Below are 15,930 nucleotides of genomic sequence, written 5' to 3' on the forward strand. Positions count from 1 at the left end.
TTGATCAGAGACGTTCATCCCTCTCCACCCTCGCTGGGTGGGGGAGGGGAGTGACACCTCATCACTAGCTTCGGCTAGCAGATATGGTTGTTGGCTACGACAAGGCCGCGACGACCACCTAACGGGGTAACAGGAGATCATTAGAATAATGAATTTAGTGTTCCATCAAAGACTTTTCAAGGACAATACGAGATGGGTAACATCTGAGGCTTTTGTTTATGTAATAAACAACGGGTTCCAAGAAAGGTAACATGTCTGACGGTGTGAATTATTATGATTACGGATTGCATCAAAGGGGAATGACAAAGATTGTACAGCCAGTATGAGAAGACGTCAAAGAAATAAACACAACGCAGAACTATACAAGCCAACAGATGAAGAGGTGATACTGGCTGATTGATCAAAATCTAACAGTGTGGAGGGGGGGGGGGGGGGGGGGGGGGTAGGGTACCGTTTACCTCCACCATCTGTTCTCTCCCCTCTAGGTATGATTGCATCCAGCTCACTGATAGACTATCAAAACCAATTGCTTTTAGCTTGTCAATCAGAATGGAGTGATTGACAGTGTCGAATGCCTTTTGTAGGTCCAGCATGACCATGCCGCAGTATTTGCCCGCGTCCACCTCTTGTTTGATGTGGTCGTTCAAATAGAGAAGGCATGGGTCAGTGGAGTGGGATGTTCTGAAGCCAGATTGGAATTCGTAGATTAGATTTTTTTCCGCAAGGTACTTTTCGACCTGTTCGTATACTATTTTTTCCATGACTTTTGAGATGGAGGTAAGAATAGAAATAGGGCGGTAGTAGCCTGGGTCTAATTTGCTCCCCTTTTAGTGCAGGGGGGTTACTCTCGCAATTTTGAAGTATTTGGGTACGTGTCCCTGTTTTGTGGAGAGGTTTATTATGCGTGTGATGACTGGGGTGATGGTGGCTGCTGAGTCTCTGAGGAATTTGGAGGGGATATTGTCATGGCCAGTGGGCCTAGGGTTGCCACCCGTCCCTTAAAATACGGAATCGTCCCGTAATTGGAAACTAAAAGACGCGTTCCGTATTGAACTGATACGGGACGCCCTTTGTCCCGTATTTTAAGGTTGCCAGTTTAGTGAGAGAAATAAGCCAGCCGACCTGCAAAAACAAGCAAAATTGTGTCCAAAAGTTGCGGGAAATAAACAGACTTGGCAACTCTGGTATGATGGGCGTGCGCTCAGCAGCTCACCGACCAATGAGAATTAGCGCTTTCACGTTGCTAAGAAGAGTTCTGTGCCGTTGTGCCAATCCTCCGTCTGTGCGCTGCGTGATTTCTTTTCGAAGACGCTTTGAAAATGTCTACAGCAGACACTGTGACTCCACCGTGTCCTAAAAAGACAAAACGCCTCCAGAAATACAGACCTGAGTGGGAAGAGGCAAACCACTGGCTACATAGCGTCAGTGGAGATGTTTACAAAGCAAACTGCAAAGTATGTTGGTGTGTGTTTTCTGTGGCGCATGGTGGACTGAGAGCATGCCTCAGGAGAACAACATGCCAGAAATATAAGAACGCAAAGGACACAAGCACAGGTGTCACAGTTCTTCATGACTGAAACATCTCCTGAGATTGATTCGGTATGGGATATTACATCTTATTTATCTGGTTGTGTTTTTAACTAGATGTCAGTATTTCTATTTACCTGCCCTGGCAGCCAGGAGCCTACTCTTCTTTGCACTTTATTTTTTATTAATATTTTATTTTGGGTCACACAAGTGTTTCATTGTATTATTGTCCTCTTTCAGTAAAAGTGTTCCCAGGCTTTGTTTTTACAGCACTTTATATGCATACAGTATTATGCTCAAGTTGAGGCTATAGTTCAGCCAATTTATTTAAACAATGTTAAATGCAAATAAAGCACTTTAAACTTTAAGTGTGACTAAATGCTTTCTTGACTATATATAGTAACTGTTCCAAAATGCATAGATTTCTATGTATTTTAGGGGTTTGGGGGGCTAGCTCCCCAAAAGAATTAAATAACATAACCCTAAGCCTAACCCTAAAACCGAAATAAAGTAAAAAAAAAAAATAGTGACAAAATCCGCCCATTTGCGCCCAAAAAACGCCCCAAAACCGCTACGCGCACACTCGATGACAGGTGTCCCTTATTTCTACTGGTCAAAGGTGGCAACCTTACCAGTGGCCTTGTTAGGTTGGAGGGCGCTCAGTTTTTTGAGTACCTCAGCAATTGTTACCATTTCTAGTTTGAAATCGTCTTTGCGGACCCCTAGGTTATTGTAGTAGGCTATGATGTGTTCTACCCCAAAATGCCCTGAGTGGGAGGGTAGTTTATTTACCAGTGTTGTGGCTATGACGTAGCTAAGATAACTAAGCTGGCTCCACTAGTCACCGTTAGCCGTCTATGACGTAGCTAACCTAACTCAGCTGGGTCCACTATTCACCGTTAGCCATCTATGATGTAGCTAACCTAACTCAGCTGGGTCCACTAGTCACCGTTAGCCATCTATGACGTAGCTAACCTAACTCAGCTGGCTCCGCTAGTCACCGTTAGCCGTCTATGACGTAGCTAGGCTAACTAAGTTGGGTCCACTATTCACCGTTAGCCATCTATGATGTAGCTAACCTAACTCAGCTGGGTCCACTAGTCACCGTTAGCCATCTATGACGTAGCTAACCTAACTCAGCTGGCTCCGCTAGTTACCGTTAGCCATCTATGACGTAGCTAAGCTAACTTAGCTGGGTCCACTAGTCACCGTTAGCCATCTATGACGTAGCTAACCTAACTCAGCTGGCTCCGCTAGTTACCGTTAGCCATCTATGACGTAGCTAAGCTAACTTAGCTGGCTCCGCTAGTCACCGTTAGCCGTCTATGACGTAGCTAGGCTACTAAGTTGGGTCCACTATTCACCGTTAGCCATCTATGATGTAGCTAACCTAACTCAGCTGGGTCCACTAGTCACCGTTAGCCATCTATGACGTAGCTAACCTAACTCAGCTGGCTCCGCTAGTTACCGTTAGCCATCTATGACGTAGCTAAGCTAACTTAGCTGGCTCCGCTAGTCACCGTTAGCCGTCTATGACGTAGCTAGGCTAACTAAGTTGGGTCCACTATTCACAGTTAGCCATCTATGATGTAGCTAACCTAACTCAGCTGGGTCCACTAGTCACCGTTAGCCGTCTATGACGTAGCTAACCTAACTCAGCTGGCTCCGCTAGTTACCTTTAGCCATCTATGACGTAGCTAACCTAACTCAGCTGGCTCTGCTAGTCACCGTTAGCCATCTATGACGTAGCTATCCTAACTCAGCTGGCTCCGCTAGTTACCGTTAGCCGTCTATGATGTAGCTAAGCTAACTTAGCTGGGTCCACTAGTCACCGTTAGCCGTCTATGACGTAGCTAGGCTAACTAAGTTGGGTCCACTATTCACCGTTAGCAATCTATGACGTAGCTAACCTAACTCAGTTGGCTCTGCTAGTCATCGTTAGCAATCTATGACATAGCTATCCTAACTCAGCTGGCTCCGCTAGTTACCGTTAGCCGTCTATGATGTAGCTACTGTAAACTAACTCAGCTGGCTCCGCTAGTCACCGTTAGCCGTCTATGACGTAGCTAAGCTAACTAAGCTGGGTCCACTAGTCACCGTTAGCCATCTATGACATAGCTAAGCTAACTAAGCTGGCTCCACTAGTCACCATTAGCCATCTATGACGTAGCTAACCTAACTAAGCTGGGTCAACTAGTCACCGTTAGCCGTCTATGACGTAGCTAAGCTAACTAAGCTGGCTCCGCTGGTCACCGTTAGCCATCTATGACGTCGTAGCTAACCTAACTCAGCTGGCTCCGCTAGTCACCGTTAGCCATCTATGACGTAGCTAAGCTAACTAAGCTGGCTCCGCTGGTCACCGTTAGCCATCTATGACGTCGTAGCTAACCTAACTCAGCTGGCTCCGCTAGTCACCGTTAGCCATCTATGATGTAGCTAAGCTAACTAAGCTGGCTCCGCTGGTCACCGTTAGCCGTCGATGACGTAGCTAAGCTAACTAAGCTGGCTCCGCTGCGTTAGCTTCCTGTTCTTCCACAGCCGTGACTGAGCTGCGGCCGCTACACAGGACTCTCACCTTCTGGGGCTCCAGAGCTCAGCACACATCTCACTGCCGATGCAGGTGTCCTTGGTGGACAGGACACAGTCACCGAACGGAACGGTGTCCTGAAGGAACACAGGCAGGGATGTTAGGATTTAGCGATGAATGTAGAATTAATGGGATCATCCCTATATTCCCCGGGTCCTATGTTCCCTGGGTTCTATGTTCCCCGCTTTGATTGATTAATAGATTGAAAATTGTATACATTTTTATTATTTTATTAATTATTAATGTCCGCCTTGTTTCGAATGGTTAAGCTTAGGCCCTCTTTCGAACTGGTTATGGTTAGAGTTTGGAATCAGGGCTGGTGGTCTAAAATTTTCAATCAATCAATCAATCAAAGCGGGGAACATAGAACCCGGGGAACATAGGACCCGGGGAACATAGACATGCTCCCGAATTAATTAAGCAATAGAACGAGAGAGGGAGTGAGTGTGTTATGGTCAATAGTGGCATGCAACCTCGAGTATTCTATATTGCTTTTATACAACAGTGTTATATTTGATGAAACTATCCAATTTCATATTGTGAATATAACACTGAGATATAGTTCATTCAGCTCTGTATATATGCATTGCTAAGCAACTCCTATAGAGTTGCTTGATCAGATAATAACACATGGCTCACAGTAGGGCTGAGCCCAAACGTTCGAACGTTCGGACCTTCGTTCGTTACGTTGGCATTCGAATTCTAAATCAACATTCAAATTTGTAATACATTTAAAAAATATATATATATTTAATAAATAAAATGTTTATGTGTCTATTCATTCTGTTTAAACCAATGGGTTTTTTCTTCACAGTTGCAGATACAGATTAGGCTACACTAATATTATAGTATTAAATCTGATGAGTTATATTCATTAAAGAAAGTTGATTTAATAAAAAAATTAAATACAAATTTAATCAGATTAATGACTTTATTCAAATTGAGGATTTAGTTTGAGGATATTTATTTAAAAAATATATATATATTTTTTAATTATTATTAAAAACGAAGGTTTGAACGTCCGTTCGAAAAACCCTGATGAAGTTCGAATCTCCAAAACAGGCTTCAGGGACAGCCCTAGCTCACAGCCATCAGGTTGCTTGATCAGATAATAAACACATGTCTCACAGCCATCAGGTTGCTTGATCAGATAATAAACACATGTCTCACAGCCATCAGGTTGCTTGATCAGATAATAAACACACGTTGCTGCTTTTCCCCCGCCCGTAGTGCTGAGAATACATTCATATGAACACCCAATTATCATAATACGAGAACGCATTCCAATGTTGTTACAGCTACAGTAATGCCAACAATTGGAATCTCTTTTCTTATCGGCTCTTTGTTTTTTTACCTGTCCCGTCACTTCCTGGATCATCCTGGGCAGGAAATACTCCTCGACATGTCTAGAGAAGCAGAAATGTAATTACACATAATGTGACGGGCCCAGCGGTAATTTAGATCGTGAGAGAATGAATGACATTTTTTCCCCATATTATCACAGTTTGAATGTTTAAGAACATAATTCCTGTAACAGCTAACAGTTATAATATCTATAAATAGTAAAAACATTTGTCTGCCAAGGTGTTAAAAATGCAGCCAAACTTTAGATTGGATTTTCTCTGTTTAAAGACTTGAGGTTTAATTAGGTCAACTAATTATTATACAATTATTCAAATATTTTCAGATTTCAATGTATGACACGTCATTTGAAAGCTTACATTCTGTACTTTCATAATGTGTAAAAATCTGAAAAATTACAGAGGGAGACTTGTGCCGCGAACTTCTGGCATCGGTCACATATTTCACCCTATTAAACATATAAAACCATGCATTGCTACAAAGCCAACAATGGAATGCATTTACATCGAATGTCATGTAAATATACTCCACATGTATATATAAATCACATGTTGGAGCTTTAAACACCACAAGCACACCCGAAACCACTTTTTCTGTCCGTCTGTCTGCCTGATATTAGTCATCCGTCCTGTTGACTTAAGACGATAAAACGACGATTCACAATACCCGGAAATTCTCCTGATAGTATAACACAGACAAGAGGATAAATGAGTAAACCTCTGCATATCGTGATACTACATACTATTGCATATATTGTCACTAGTAGTGGTCACCTACCTGAGCTGGCTCCAGGGAGAGAACCAACGTAGCTCCCTGTAGATCCCAACGTTAGCCATCAGCATCTTAGGCCTGATCAGCAAAATCTTCCTTTGGAATGAAAAGGACAAAGAGGGAGTTGAAGAAGTCTGGGCACAGTGGGCAGTAATGCAACTTTCAGACTAGGGCTGTCACTTTAACAAAAAAATCTAATTAGAAATGTGTTGCAGAATTGTAGACAAGTTCGAATTCTAATTTCAGTGTAAAAAAAATTATTTAAATAAAAAACCTAAACCTAAAGAAAGTTTTGGCTACTTTCTTTTTTTACCATGGTATGTTTGGTATTATTATTTTCAGTCTCACCTATATGAACTGACAGTTTTTTTTTGTCAACACATTTTTTATTAATAAAACAAATCAAATTCGAATTTCTCCCTTTAAGTTCGAATCTCGTGTGTTTATGTAAATTCGAAAATCTAAAATAATGTGACAGCCCTATACAGACCAAGTCCTATTTCCTAACTGGCCGATGATGTTGTCATGATTAGATATGTTGTGTCTAGGGATGTCCGATATTATCGGCCTACCGATATTATCTGCCGATATCGGCATTAAAATGTGATATCGGAAAATATCGGTATCGGTTTTCAAAAAAACTAAAAAAGAATTACATTTCTACAACCTTTATTTACCCAGGCAAGCAAGTAAGAACAAATTCTGATTTTATTTATTGTCAAAAGTATGCATAATGTTGTGTTAATTCCACAACAAGAGATATGTAATGTTAATTACCTGAAATTATTCAATTTTTTGGGGGGGGAAACCCTGCATATATCGGTATCGGTTGATATCGGTTGATATCGGTATCGGAAATTAAGAGTTGGACAATATCGGTATAGGTAAAAAAGCCAATATCGAGCATCCCTAGTTGTGTCCTTTCTCTGCATAATCCGTGGTGTAAGAGCCATTTGTGTCAAGTTTTATACAGTTGTTCTGTAAACAACTGTACACACCTTACCGTCGCGTCAAATCTCTTCCTACAGCTTGCGTTCTCAGGACTTTCTATCGACCTCAGTCCCATGAGTTCGCACTGAGTTTGGGAAGAGGGCTTTTGTGTATTCGTTTACCTGGAATGGACTTCAAAAATATCTTAAACTGGGGCGGCTGATTGGCACAGTGGGCAAGGCGCTCACCTCTAACTCAGGAGATGCTGGGTTCGAGCCCAGCTCTCTGCGTTGCTACCGGCTGGCCGGTCGTTCATACTAACACAATTGGCAAGTGTTAGAGGGTGGGAAAGCCGGTGGGTGGGGATTTGACGTTGTGGACAGCGACTCCTACAGGTCGGTTTGGTGACGCCGGTGCGACGGAAGCAGGAAGTGACGGAGGCAGCGTGAGCCTCCCACGCATTACTCCACTGAGAGTTCGATTTGCTGCGGTGAAAAGATGCGACAGGCTGCCTCCTCGTGTACCGGAGGGGACACGTGATGCAAGGCTTCTGTGGGAGGCATAGTCTAGCAACGTTCAAGACAGGGGAGGGAAGAATTGGATATACGAAATTGGGATGGGAGAAAAAAATAGAAAATGGGGAGAAAAAAGTGGATCAAAAAATATCTTAAACTCCAGGCTTTTATTAATTTGCAGTTTTAAACCCTAATTACCTTTTAATGACCGATATGGGAGTGTGCAAATGCTTCTCAGGTTAATTCCTACTGGTTACTGTACACGCTGCATTAATGTTATGTTTGATGCTTAGCCTAACCTGACCTTCCCTCTCAAACAATCCCCTGTAACCCGCCCCCCCCCCCCCCCCCCCCCCCCTTTTTATCTTCATCTTTTTGTCCTTTGTCTATGTTAATTTACTGTCCTATGGTTGTTTCTTGTTTGTTGTTGTTTTATGTCAGGTGTTGCTCGAAAAAGAGCTATTTGAGCTCAAGCTTACCTGGTGAAATAAAGAAAAATAATAACTGGTCTGGTACCACTTGAGGGAGTAGTGCCACGGTTATTGGGTCAGGGGTCAATATCAGTGGGATCTTTCTGACTCAGGTGTTGCTATTTGGGGGAAGCACACAAGTTTTTGACCATGTTGGGTTATTTTCTATCAAAGGGCATTTTCGGCAGACGGTGACGACTGCACTTTCTCCCTACTTTCTATACTTTCTAGAACATGTAACAAGTTAAGCTCCTTCTTATATTATCTTGTGTTTGTCTTCCTTTAATGAAACCAGTCTGGTCCTCGTCAATCAAGTCTTGCATAATATCTCCAATCTCTTATATAGTTTATAATCCACCCCTAACATCGATATGGGCCTATAATTGCAATTTGCAACAGTTTTCTTTGTCTTTACCTTCCTTTGGAATAGGAGATGATAGCCTCTTTCCATGAGGGAGGGAACCTGCCTGACCTGAGACTATAATTAAATTAACTTGTATAATAATGGGATTAACTGCTCTTTGAAGGTTTTGTAAAAGGAAACCATCAAACCCCCTCCCGGTGATTTCCCTGATTTTGTCCGATGAATTGCCTTTTCTATCTCTTCTACCGTCATGTCGGGTTATTTTATTTGTAAATTAATATTGCATTTTGTTTTCGTCCATTACGGGGGATAGACTATCACAGGGGAAGGTGGATGTTTTTTTGGACACTTTGCGTTTGTGTGGCAGAGAGGCAGCTACACGCGGTCTTTCATACTGGATACCCGCCGCAACGGCTGGTCGCAGAACTAAAAGTAAAGTAACAGGGCCACGCTTCAGTCTGCACAAGCCCTGTGTGGAGCTGCTATCCAGTATCCAGAACAGCATGGACTGTGATGATAAAATACCCTTACCCTTTAAGTAAAGCAGCTTCATTCTCTGATTAACGATCACCAAGTGGTTTTGGCACAGCACTGGTCTGGTCTTGGGTCAAAATTATTGAGATATAATCTATTTTCTTAGATCTTCTACACCGATATCAGGCCATGCATCCCTAGGCATAATATCAGAACTGTTCCAAGTATGCAAACATACCTGTTAAGGAACAGGACTCGACAGTTGTAGCGGACATTATGGTGCATGACGGGCCTGTGGGAGAGAGAAAGCCAGCCAGCCAGCCAGACATGGACAAAGACAGAATCAGAAACATCCGTGTAGGAACTAGGCATTATGCCAGAGAAGGTCATTTATCATAACGGAGATGTTTAATTATGAACGAATACTGAGACACAGACATTTATTTACTACTGACATGCCCACATCACAGATGATGTCCTGAGTGACGGGAGATTCTAGAAGTTTCTTTAGCACCTGGAAGCTGTGGAGCAACGTGTCCGACTCATAGAAGTGATCCGCACAACCATAGCCACTGAGCGAGGGAAGGAGAGAGAGAGAGTGAGGAAGAAAGAAAGAGAGGTAACGTGAGAGAAAAAAGACAAACATATGTAATATTAACCGTCAGTGTTGTAATATTTGCTTCCCATTGTTACTGTACAAGATGTGTGTCGGGAGAAACTTGTGAGATCAAGTCATGTGTTTATTTATTTATGAATCCTCTTGGGGAAATACAGGGGTGTCGTAGCAGCATGGGGGAGGGGAGGTACAGGCAGAAGAGGTAATAATAGGAACAGTAATAGTAATTAACATATAACAGTGATAGAAAGAGTATTTAGGCGGCACGGTGGTGTAGTGGTTAACACTGTCACACCTCACAGCTAGAAGGTCCTGGGTTCGATTCCCGCTTGGGGACCAGGTTGCCGTGTTGCCAGTTACCCAGGTGGGGTATCTCCCGGGCCTTTCTGTGTGGAGTTTGCATGTTCTCCCCGTGTGCTCGCAAGGGTTTCCCCTCCCGATAAGATAAACCCAATGGAAAAACATGCACAACAGATGGCTAACGATGTCTGCTCCCGGCTGCCCTTGGGGGGGAAGGACGACGGGATGGGAGGTGCAGAGAACATTTCGTCAGCGACTCAGTGCATGTGTGTATTCCTGTGGGTCGCCCATCGCATGTGTGTGTGTGTTAATCTGATGACAAATAAAGACTTCTACGACTTCTAGAACATAGTGAGGATAGTATTCATGGTCCATAACGTAGTAACACAGAGTCCGTGCGGTGTTTAGTACTACGAGTCACAGTTCTCAAGTTCTCCAGCCGTTAGCTCTCCAGCTAGATACCTGTCACCAAAACAAGTTCATGTACATTATTTGTATTTGGTAAATAAAGTGTTTCTGGTTTCTGATTCGAGAGAGCAGTCCAACTCCAATGTTAGCTGCCTTGGGGCGCCGCTGTCACCACTGGCATTCGGGATATTTTGTTCCCAGCTCTAATGATTGATCATTGCAAACACGCTTCCTCGGATACAGGACACTAAATCAATTACTGCAATAATTAAAGTGGAGACTAAATTCAAACCTACTGCATCAGACTTCTTTGCTTGTTTGGGAATCAGATTTTGAGGATACCTTTGCAAAATGAAAGTACCGGTAAGTACAATAGGTGGTTATGACAACAGGTGTCCATAGGAGGCAGTATTGGCAGTTGACAACTCGTCATTCCCTAAGAGGTATGTCTACATAATGTTCTAGTACAGTAAAACCCAACCCAGAAGCCATCTTATTAGTAACTAATTGATCATTTGATTGTTAAATGACAAATACCATATTTCCAGCTCTGGTCCCAGTCTGTATTTAGCTCCGCGAGACTTGGCAATCTCGATACCTGGAAAGAAAATGACATGTTTGCGTTGATTAGAAGGGTGTGGACTAGGGGCCTTGGATGTTTACATTAGGGATGCATGGATTAGATATCTGAAACAGGGTATATAATCTGTATATGGAAAAACGTCCAACAATACAATCCAATACCAATAGTGGTGTGTAGCATCAGACATCAAAGCAAAGCAAACTTGCTTGTTGGATCTATCTAATTGAGAAAATGCACTAGATCTCAATCTCAATTGTTGTCCTATGACCTCAAACTACATAGTGGATCGGAATAGAATCAGAACCAAATTATTCAAGATCTTAGGGCTCAGAGTCAGTGAAACTTGTATGTATTAGCCTACTACATACCTAGTGTCCATGTTCCTAACCTACAGCAGTCTCCATGCCCCTAACCTACAGCAGTCTCCATGCCCCTAACCTACAGCAGTATCCATGCCCCTAACCTACAGCAGTCTCCATGCCCCTAACCTACAGCAGTCTCCATGCCCCTAACCTACAGCAGTCTCCATGCCCCTAACCTACAGCAGTCTCCATGTTCCTAACCTACAGCAGTCTCCATGCCCCTAACCTACAGCAGTCTCCATGCCCCTAACCTACAGCAGTCTCCATGTTCCTAACCTACAGCAGTCTCCATGTTCCTAACCTACAGCAGTCTCCATGCCCCTAACCTACAGCAGTCTCCATGTCCCTAACCTACAGCAGTCTCTATGTCCCTAACCTACAGCAGTCTCCATGTCCCTAATAACCTACAGCAGTCTCCATGTCCCTAATAACCTACAGCAGTCTCCATATCCCTAATAACCTACAGCAGTCTCCATATCCCTAATAACCTACAGCAGTCTCCATGTCCCTAATAACCTACAGCAGTCTCCATATCCCTAATAACCTACAGCAGTCTCCATGTCCCTAATAACCTACAGCAGGTAACAACCTGTAACACAATGATTCTGCTGAAGATGGATACACTGCTGCAAGGAGAGGAAGTGACGTGATTAGTTGAGTCTGCTGGAATGCATGACATGTGGGTACTTCCCAAAGGTCAGTGAATACCACGATCACAACACCAGAGGGAGCTCCACAAATCATGTTAAACCCAGATTCGGCTCAAACAAGGGACTAAACACGTTTCGCAATTATGCCACATCAATGTGGAACGCCCTACCCACAGCTGTAAAGGAATGTGAATCACTACCCACGTTCAAAAACACTCTCAAAGAACACCTACGGGAGATTGCAATTCAAAACTGGCCCCTGTAAATGTCCTAACACAACCCCCTCCAATGTACAGTAAATGACCAAGTATGGTTGTCAATATTCCAATGTACAGATTTGTTTGTACAGTGTCCTCCACCCACCCACCCCTCCTACCCACCCCCCCCCCCCCCCCCACCCACCCACCCACCCACCTCCAATGTAGTCCCCCCCACCCCACCTACCCAACCTCCTCCAATGTACAGTTTCTACGTCAAATGTATATACTCTTTTCTGGACTCTTTTTGTATCACAAACAGTACTGTATTTGCAAATCTGATATGTCATAAATGTATAGATGTAGCAGTACTGTCTATCTGTATGTCATGCATGTCATATGATGAATTGAAAATGGGGGACCCTGATGTAAACAAGACGAAAGTCTTTCTCTGGTCTGCATCCCCTTAACAATTGTATGTATTGAGCTGTACTGTACCGATTCTGCAATCTGTTAATAAAGTTTTCAATCAATCAATCAATCATGTGGTGTGTGACCTTCTGTGTTTCTGAGTCCACGGGGTCTGTTTACCTTCTAATTAATGTTATCCGTTACATATTATTGATTGGCGGGTAAATAAAATACAGTACATCGTGTAGCCAATTGGTCGAATTAAACTGGGAATTAACTGCTACGGATTACAGATAGGACGGAGGATACTCAAGATTACTGTAATTACGTTACATCCTCGCTCCTCAGCCATGAAAAGTACACAGCAGGTCTACTATGCTGCGCTTGGCATGTTCGCATCAGTTGTTGTCAGTAGCATATTATTATTATTATTATTATTATTATTATTACACAGCAACTCATATAATCAATGACTCAAGACTATCGATTGTAAAACTTACTTTTCAGTATCCTCTCCAAGTTCCCGTCGAAATCCAGAGCCCATTGATTCAACGAGCAAGTGGCGAGAGTGACTTTGCGTCCCATGTCAACTTCCAAAACACCCCTGACAGTTACAGCTCGGCTGCTGCAACACAGTGTGGCCGTGGTGTAAAACGTGCAAAAGGTGTGGTTCTTGTTGTCGTCTGTGCAAGAATGAATATTACACGTGTAATAATAGTAAAACGTTTTAAAAACAAGCAGTCAACGTTGTTGTTTCACTCTGATCCGGGTTGTTAAAGTGACGCCCCCTCCTGCCCGTCAGTGGCTGCACAGTGACCTCCAGTGGCAGATGTTGACACTACAATACACTAGAAAAGATTATGGCCATTCATTCTGAAACCAGATCATATATAATGTACAGTTTCTTCCCCCTCGAATGTATATACTCTCTTTGTAAACTATTTTTGTATTCATAATCAGTACTGTATATTTGTAGATCTGGTATGTCATAAATGTCTAGATGTAGCACTGCAGTACTGTCTATCTGTATGTCTCATGTATGTCATAAATGTTATGATGAATTGAAAATGGGGGACCCTGATGTAAACAAGACGAAAGTCTTTCTCTGGTCTGCATCCCCTTAACAATTGTGTGTATTGAGCCGTACTGTACTGTACCCATTCTGCAATCTGTTAATACAATGTTCACCCCATAGCCCAGCTGCGACTTTTATGTGTATGCTAAATAGCCTACTACACAATATTGCAATAATTTGGCTTTATCAGGCTATTCAAAATTTTGATTTGTTCTAAGTTTACTATATGTGGTATTGTTGGAATATAATAATAGATTTGAGGAGTTGTCATTTTCATGGAAAACTATATTGAACCAAACGATAATAAATCAACTTTTATTTATTTCTCGGGAATACATTGAGGGGGTATGGACTCTTGTTTTCCAATGAGTTGACAAGTGCAATGTACATAAAAAAAATACATCAACTAGATACTGTACAGATACAGGTGGTGCAAGTTTTGCGCTGTCAATACATGTTCTAGAGAGGATAAATATCCAAACTCAACCTCCTCCAATGTACAGTTTCTTCCCCCTCAAATGTATATACTCTCTTTCTTAGACTCTTTTCGTATCACAAACAGTACTGTATTTGCAAATCTGGTATGTAATAAATGTATAGATGTAGCAGTACTGTCTATCTGTATGTCATATATGTTACGATGAATTGAAAATGGGGGACCCTGATGTAAACAAGACGAAAGTCTTTCTCTGGTCTGCATCCCCTTAACAATTGTATGTATTGAGCTGTACTGTACTGTACTGAGGCTGCAATTCGAAACTGGCCACCGTAAATGCCCAAACCCCCCCCCACCTCCTAATAGACAGTCTCCTCCCCACCACATGTATATATTACCTCCCCGCAGTATGTATATTTCTCTCCCACCCACCCACCCCCTCCTAATGTACAGTCCCCTCCCCATCATATGTATATACTCTGTCAGGATCTAGGGGTAACAGTACTGTATTTGAATACCGTTTATGTCACAAATGTATCAGTACTAAATACCTATATGTCCCTATGCCATAAATGTCATGTAAGTTGTGTATGTCATAAATGTCTATATGAATTGAAAATGGGGGACCCTGATGGAAACAAGACAAACGTCTTTCTCAGGTCTGCATCCCCTTAACAATTGTGTGTATTGAGCCGTACTGTATTGTACCCATTCTGCAATCTGTTAAATAAAGTTTTCATTCATTCATTCATGTACCCATTCTGCAATCTGTTAATAAAATGTTCAATCAATCAATCAATCAATCAAAATGGGGGACCCTGATGTAAACAAGACGAAAGTCTTTCTCTGGTCTGCATCCCCTTAACTGTACTGTACTGTACTGTACAGCAGCCGCCATCACCCCAGTCATCACACACATAATAAACCTCTCCATAAAACAGGGACACGTCCCCAAGGACTTCAAAATTGCGAGAGTAACACCCCTGCACAAAAAAGGCAGTAAATTAGACCCAGGCAACTACCGCCCTGTTTCTATCCTTACCTCCATCTCGAAAGTCATGGAAAAAATTGTATATGAACAGGTCGAAAAATATCTTGCGGAAAAAGAAAATCTAATCTACGAATTCCAATCTGGCTTCAGAACATCCCACTCCACTGACACATGTCTTCTCTATTTAAACGACCACATCAAACAAGAGGTGGACGCGGGCAAATACTGCGGCATGGTCATGCTGGACCTACAAAAGGCCTTCGACACTGTCAATCACACCATTCTGATTGACAAGCTAAAAGCAATTGGTTTTGATAGTCTATCAGTGAGCTGGATGCAATCCTACCTGGAGGGGAGAGAGCAGATGGTGGAGGTAAACGGTACCCTATCCCCCCCCCTCACAGTAAGCTGTGGTGTTCCACAAGGAAGCATACTAGGTCCGCTACTGTTCCTAATTTATGCAAATTACATGTCGTCAGCTTGTGACTGCAACTTGTTCCTGTTTGCGGACGACTCAGCCCTGCTGGTCTCTGACAAGAACAAGTTACAGGTTGAAAAAACCCTCAGCTCGGAACTAGGCAAAATCTGCATATGGCTCGCTGATAACAAACTATCATTACACATGGGCAAAACAGAGTCCATTCTCTTCGGTTCAAATAACAAACTCAGCAAGACCGACGGCTTCTCGGTTACAGTGGGTGACAATATTGTCACAAGGAAAGAAGATATTACCTACCTGGGTTCAATCCTATAGGCAAATCTTTCCTGTGACAAAATGGCATCCAATGTAATAAAAAAAGTCAACAAAAAGAACTCGATTCTTGTACCGGATCTCCTCACTGGTAAACAAGAATACCCTGAAGACTCTGGCAGGAGCACTCATTCAAGGGTACTACGACTA

At 42.6% G+C, this 15,930-nt stretch overlaps 1 protein-coding gene across 1 annotated transcript in view; it reads right to left on the reverse strand.

The window, feature by feature from the left end:
* The window catches only part of nadsyn1 (NAD synthetase 1), a 64,741-nt gene extending 51,462 nt beyond the window's left edge, over positions 1 to 13,279 (reverse strand). The window contains 7 exon segments of the mRNA XM_084307581.1: positions 4,103 to 4,191; positions 5,469 to 5,520; positions 6,254 to 6,343; positions 9,239 to 9,292; positions 9,456 to 9,572; positions 10,862 to 10,922; positions 13,028 to 13,279. Coding sequence (XP_084163707.1) covers positions 4,103 to 4,191; positions 5,469 to 5,520; positions 6,254 to 6,343; positions 9,239 to 9,292; positions 9,456 to 9,572; positions 10,862 to 10,922; positions 13,028 to 13,112 — 548 coding nt within the window. The 5' untranslated portion in view covers positions 13,113 to 13,279.
* Positions 13,280 to 15,930: the final 2,651 nt, after the last annotated feature.

This window comes from Notolepis coatsorum (assembly GCF_963971535.1).
Source record: "Notolepis coatsorum genome assembly, chromosome: 2".
Classification (NCBI taxonomy): Eukaryota; Metazoa; Chordata; class Actinopteri; order Aulopiformes; family Paralepididae; genus Notolepis; species Notolepis coatsorum.